Source organism: Centruroides sculpturatus, unplaced genomic scaffold (genome assembly GCF_000671375.1).
Source record: "Centruroides sculpturatus isolate CEXI.00-Female unplaced genomic scaffold, Cexi_2.0 scaffold708, whole genome shotgun sequence".
Lineage (NCBI taxonomy): Eukaryota > Metazoa > Arthropoda > Arachnida > Scorpiones > Buthidae > Centruroides > Centruroides sculpturatus.
Window position 1 is genome coordinate 266,683 of NW_019385156.1, and position 7,193 is coordinate 273,875.

At 33.5% G+C, this 7,193-nt stretch overlaps 1 protein-coding gene across 2 annotated transcripts in view; it reads left to right on the forward strand.

The window, feature by feature from the left end:
- Nucleotides 1–2,664, forward strand: part of LOC111635552 (glypican-6-like) — a 24,798-nt gene extending 22,134 nt beyond the window's left edge. For both annotated transcript variants that reach the window (XM_023380542.1, XM_023380541.1), the window contains 4 exons: nt 401–531; nt 604–881; nt 956–1,128; nt 1,200–2,664. In XM_023380542.1, the coding sequence (XP_023236310.1) occupies nt 401–531; nt 604–881; nt 956–1,128; nt 1,200–1,438 (821 nt within the window). In that variant the 3' untranslated portion in view covers nt 1,439–2,664. The remainder of the gene's footprint in view (nt 1–400; nt 532–603; nt 882–955; nt 1,129–1,199) is intronic.
- Nucleotides 2,665–7,193: the final 4,529 nt, after the last annotated feature.

The following is a 7,193-nucleotide window of genomic DNA, read 5'->3' on the forward strand; positions in this document are numbered from 1 at the left end:
TATTTTATAATTAAATTTAATATATAATAAATTTTATTAAAAAATTGATTAGATATAATATTAACAATGAAACTAATGAATGCATATTAAAAATAAATAAAATTCTTTATCATATTATTAAGGATCAATTAAGGCAGTTTTTCAGTTACAAAATTGCAATTAATTTGAGAAAATTTTTTAAATATAAAATCTGTTAAATGGAGCCAATCTATTAGCATTTATTTTAATTTGCAGAAACCTATAAGATGCCCAGTATATAACACAACTTGAAAGTAGATTTGTCTATTTATAAGAGCTGAAATCTGCTAAAAAATTTGGTATAAAATATACAAAAATCATGCCTAACATAATATCTATAAATGGTAATATATAAAAATCTGTTTTTATGATATAATTTCAGATGCATTGTTTCTGCTTGGGTCAAGGTTAGAAAGTTCATTCAATATAGAATCTGTAGTAAATCCAATTAATATAAAAATATCAGATGCTATTATGAATTTCCAAGAAAATGGTCACACAATTTCACAAAAGGTGAGTTTATTTGCTCTATTTTCATTGGTTAAAAATAAATGAAATTGGCTAATGTTTTATTGCTAATTTCAGCTTTTCGAAAAATGTGGCAAACCAAAATTAGAAAAACGCAGTACTCACGAATTAACATTTGAAACGCTTAAATTCTCATACAAACAATATGGAGGGGTTAGACCAACGACGGCTGCTGGCACCAGCCTAGATAGACTCATACAAAGTATACGTAAACGTTTTAAACGCACGAAAGGTTATTGGTCAAAGTTACCTCAAACTATGTGTAATAACGAACAATTAAGTGGTAGTCCTCAGAAAAGAGACAGTAATTGTTGGAACGGTTTCCATCAAGCCAGGTAAATAATACAATTTTGAAGTTTCCTTCTTACAATTTTATGAACAATTCTGATGCTTGTTCAATTAAAAACAGATACGACAATGTTACAATGCTTAATCAGCACAACGGCTCAGTTATTAATGAATTGATCGACGGATCAAATCATCTGAACTCTTTTGTTAATCAGCAAGTCTTAGCCTTAAAACTGATTACAAGTAAATTGAAAGATGCCTACAATGGAATGGATGTAGAATGGCCTGATTCAGGTAAACCCAAGATTTATTAACTTAACAATTATGAAGTTGGGATTTTCTTGATTGTGATTATTTCTTAATAGTGGATTCGGATTGGGTATACAGCGGAAGCGGAAGCGGAAGTGGATACGATGCCCTTTCGGCAGAACCCACGGAAGGTTTCGAAGATTTGTACTTTAGCGTGTCCACCCCAGCAGCAGCCACTAAATTCTCTCCTGTGAAGCCCACGGAACCCAATAATTCGTCACTTTCGAGTCCCAATCATTTGCTCATAGTATTATTATTATTAATTCTTTCCATTTCATGTGCCTCTCTGCGGTGAAATAACAATATAAGAGAGTGACTGACCGATATATTCAGCAGTTATCATCTTGGCCATTTTAGAAAAATATTACAAAGTCCAGTCGGCATCAAAAAATTTTTTATCGTTTTTCTATATCGTGAGAACGACGTTCCCTAATTCGGGGGGCGGCAATACGATAAAATTAACGGGAAGAGATCGGTCGAATTTATATCAAAACTTTAGGCTTTGTTCCAATTTTATATAATAATTATTATAATAATTCTGCTTAATGTACCGAATTATACAAGTGAGATTTGGAGTTACAAAATGTGAAGTACCCTTTAAACTCCCGTTTCCAGATTATATATTATATAAATATAAATATATATATATATGATTATCGTAATTTTACACGTGCCAAGACAACTGCCACTTAAATAAGGCTTCCATTGCCCTTACAGTACGGGCAATAAAATCATGCTGTAAGGATTATAAGTTATTTTCTTATGCATTTAAAGTGAAGGAAAAAAAACGTTCACTCATACAAAGTTTTTTGTTTTTGGTTTTTTTTTTTTGGATCGATTTTAGCAGTGAGTTGTAAATGTTCTAACTTTTACGTGTTTAGTATAATTACGTAACGCGGATTTTTGTGTCGTGCTTTTACTGTTAGTGCCGAATATTCGATGTACTTACTGAATTTTTATAGTTTGGTTTTTCCGTATTCCATGTGTGTCGTTAACACATATCGACGAACTTCTCGGTAACAATTTTAATATACAATTTAAAGCGAAACTGTTTTTAGATGATGTTTTTTAATGTCCGATCGGATTAACGATTGGGGATATTTTTTTTATATAATTATTTTTTTTAATTAATATTAATAATAATAACTTTGTAACAAAATTACGTATTAAGCAATATTAACTGGTACTAAAAGTGGTGACAAATCATTAGACAGCTGTTAAGTAAAACAATTTATGTACGAGTAAGTAAACAAAGGAACAAATTATGTATCTGTCCATTATCCGAACAAGAATAACCGTTGGACTATCAAATTCTACCTCTCGGGTGTCGTCAAATTTTTTTTAAAGACACCGTCAAAGAGTGGGTTTAACTTACAATTAAGAGAATTATCTTATTGTGATATTCAGGTGACATTGCCATCGTGCCATAAAATTTTCTGCCTATTTTTAGGCTTACGAGAGATCACCAAACATTGGTAGTATTGTCTTCTATATTCAGCAAAATAAATATTTATATTTAAATGGTGTCTTTTTTCCCTCTCCCTCCTCTTAGATGTGGCCAACGCGTGTTGTTTTCACGTGTGATTATTGAAGTAAAAATGGAATTTTTGGAAGGTTCGAAAGAAAAAAAAGTGCACTTATTAATTTTTCTCAATAATAAATTAACACAATATTTATAAACAATAGTTTAGTTTATACCAATTTAACAATAATTATGAAATGACGGCCGGATGGCCGACCTTATAATTGTTAAATTGGTATTAAACCTAATTATTGGGGAACTGCGGATTCAATCCGGATGAGTCGGAAAAACACCAGGAATTTTTCGGGGGTGGTCCGATAATGGCCTTGCTAAAAAGGCTCTCTTAATGCCCACATGAGAGTTAAAATTTGTAATAATAATTATGGAATATATATATTTCATAATTATTATTACACAAAAAATTTACTAATAAACAATCATCACTTTATTTTTCTGAACAATAAAATTTTATTGTATAAGTAATGAAATAATCTACTTCAAAAGTTAAAATTCATTTTGGTGACAGCAACGCAGACTTAAACAAAAATTAATTTTTTGTTTAAATCTTACTGTAAAGAAAATGGCATCCTATGGTATTCATACTTCTAAATTTTTAATTAAGTAAAAATGCTAAAGTTAAGGGTCTGTTCGGAAAAGCTTATCGGTTCAACCGCTGAGACCGAGCGTTATTAAAAAAACGTAACCGATAGTTTCCCGTGATTTACCATTTGCTACCAGACGCATCAGTCTTTCAGGGTGCGTTAGTAGAGAGGTTGCGGCCGACGTTTTCAAGGCGAAAACGTGTACGTCGGACGTTCAGCGCCGCTTTCCTGAAGGCCTAGAAGTTTGGCAATGGTGTTTGGAATGTCGAGCGTGATTCCACTGACTATTCAAACACCATTGTCAAACTTCTAGGTTTATAGGAAAGCGGCGCTGAACGTCCGACGTACACGTTTTCGCATTGAAAACGTCGGCCGCAACCTCTCTAGTGTCACCGACCAATTACTGATGACGTCATTCACCACTACCAACCAACCGATCGGTTATACCGCATTTCTGAGCAGACCGTAAGTTCTAATTGTCGGTCAAAAGGCGAAACGTCGAGAAGCAAACAAACATTTAAGGTTTAGGTTTTATTTGTTTAGGGCAACGCGACGCGTGAGCATTCTCGGAAGGGAATTACCTCTCCGGAGAACTTTATAGAGATTTCAAGGTCACATGTTACGTGATAAAACGCCATGTTTGTGGTCTAACTTCCGCTTGCTTAGTTTGCACGTGGTTTGTTATTTGACAGGTTGGCAGCGCTTTTGTTTTCTATTTAAACTTAATAGAACTGCAGTATTTTTATATCATAAACAAAGTAAAAAAGATGCTTTTCTGGCGGGGCTATTATCTCATTCCGACAGGACGAGATGTTATTTTCTATGAAGAAAAAGTTTATGTCAAGGTGTTGATCCATATGAAGGCAGCACTGTTCTGAAACCGATCCATAAGAATGCAGTATCTTGGTTGTAGACCAAGAGTTATGGCCTAAAGTAGAATTTAGTGACATCGTAAACTATTTGGTTTTAACAACAAATTACTACACTCACAAATGAAAGCTTACAAATTTTTAAAGATCCATAACTATCTTACAAGTGGCTGTATTTTTCTTGATTACGTGCTCTTTCATAACGCTCCTGATATGCAATTTGGTTGTGGTCACTCTTACCCTCATGTATAATATTGGTACCCAGTCTGGTGATGATTCATCGTACAATGAGGAGAAAAATATTTTACCATTGAGGTAAAATATTTTTTAATAATATAATATACCAACAGATGAGCCCGGCTTTGCCCGGGCAAAAAATCAACAACAAAGATTATTAGATTATTTCGTACAGTAGACCCCCCCTATAACGCTTAGATACGTTCCACTTTATAAGAATTTTACGTTGTAGGAATCCTTAAATACATGAGCCAATCACAGCCCGACACGTGTGAAGTATACGGACTTAGGTTGTTTGAAAGGTTTTCTTCCATAAAATTAACCGATTCTAGACTAATTCGACTCAACATTTCCAAAACACGTATAATTTTTTGGGAATAATCCGTATAAACTATGCTATAANGGACATTCCAATTTTCAACGCGAGTGTTGAGTGTTGAAGTCAACAATTTGACGTCATCAACGACGTTCCAACTCGAGTACGAAGTGCTTAGTTCCCATAATTCCATTCTCAGCAAGATGGATTCCATTCAAATATCTTACCAATTACCCACAATTCATTGGAAAGTAGCAGTCAACATATCTGTTGAGTGCTGAGTGTGTTGAGTCAGCGCTGACAACAGCGCTACCTCAACGTTGAAAAAAGGAACGAATTTTAACGGATGTTGAGATCAGCGCTGAGTCAGTGTTGAAAATTGGAATGTCCCGAAATAATGGACTCAGAAATAATTGCAAATAAAACTCTTACAATACAGAAGTCGTCTTCCGATATTGTTTCTTTAACAATATGAATTGAAACAATGAGTATGCTTAATTATTAAATATTTTAAATAAAATATTTCAAGTGAATTTTATTCTACTAATATTCCCATGGGCATTTCCTGAGAGATATTCAATCAGATGTCTCTTCTTTGCCGAGGCATTTTTGATATTGTATTTGTAACAAAACAATCATTAAAAAATCTAGCAACGAGTTGTGTAACTTTCCCGGTTTTTATGAGATTTTTTTTTTTAAATAACATTCGTATTATTAATCAAAGTAAATAACTAAAATTGTATGTGGCGCCGTCTGTTACGAGATTTTGTTATAAAAACTTTGATATTTTATAATAATTAAAATTATATAAACGAATTAACTTTAAGGGTAGAGATGAGTTTTATAAAACACTGTAGATGCTAGCAAGTGGCCGGATGCCCGAGCGGTCAAAGTGGCAGCCTGCCGTTCTGGGGACCCAGGTTCGAATTCGGACAGGTCGTTAAATCTCCAGGAATTGTTTTTGGGAGGTCGTCATTCCAGATATGTCGGGCCCCGTCTCTAATATTAAATTATCATCATGGTATATTATATAGAAATAATATACCATGATGATAATTTACTATTAATTGTCTAATATTAAATTATCATCATGGTATATTATATAGAAATAATAAATATGAATGTCAGGAACAACTTGAAGGGTGCTATGTAGTGATTGTAAAAAAGTAGCATCTTAAACGTTAACGTTGTTCACCAAAATAACCTAACTTGGCTATTTGTAAGTGATCAATGAAAATTATTATTGTATATCTTTAAAAATACACACATCTTTATTTATGTAAATTAGACTGGAAGGACAATTGGTTCAAAATTCATTTCTAATTCTTCATCTGCTAAACGATTAACTTTGCTTATTACTTTAATATTAACTCTACTGTATATTTTTAGTACAAGCAGAGACTAAGAATACAAACTGAAAGGTGAAAAAATAAAGTTAGAACACAATCATTATCTATTCAAACTTAAAATCTGCAGTTGTTAAAATTATTTAAGTTTATTTTGTTGGTATTAACAAAGGGATTTTTGCAACCGGCTTGTACGCATTTTATGATACTCATGAAAAAGTTTATCTAATCATTTATTGATAACTAGTAATCAAATATTATTGTTTACCTGAAATGAAGTGTTTCTGACAAACTCTTGTATTGATATTCACTTTATCCGTATTGAAATTTTTCTGGTTAATTCTCCAGAGCCTCCTGAAAACTCCTCAGTTTGGGGTCCTTGATAAAAAATAATGCCAAGAATTTTAAAAAATGACGTTCCTTTGTTCTTGAGTGAATTATCATTACAGTAATACCTCGACTTACGCTACCCCGACTTACGCGAACCCGGAGTTACGCAATTTTCAAATCTCGTCGATTCGTCTTTTGTTTGAGCGCCACGCAACCCTCACTCCCCCCAATACTATTGTTCGGCTTACATGTTCGGACGTGTCGCGCGGAATCGACACATAGCTACAATTTATTTTGTGTTATTTATTTCTGTGTTTGTTATATCTACGAAGACTTGAGAGATTCTGTGTGGTGATTTCTTGTAACCGTAAACCAGCGCTGTCCAACTGGCGGCCCGCGGACCGTATACGGCCCGCCAAATAATTTTTACGGCCCGCGAGTACATTTTACTATGAATAAATTTATGTTACTAAATTATTATTATTAATAAAATTATTTTACTACCGTGTTTCCCCGAAAATAAGACAGTGTCTTATATTAATTTTTGCTCTGAAAAATGCGCTAGGTCTTATTTTCAGGGAATGTCTTATTTTTCCAGGAAGAAGAATTCACAATTTATTGAATTTATTTTTATTATTGAACAAAAAAATTCCCAAGTCGAACTTACATTAGACGAGAGTGACGTATATCCGGTGTGTCGAACTGTCGCCTTTTTATAGCGTCAACATCGGACTCGCTGACCAATTAGTGCTTACTGAACCGTAGCACTATGCAAATGTCATGTGGTTTATTAACCTTCTTGGCCCCCGAAATGTTTGGTGAAGAAAA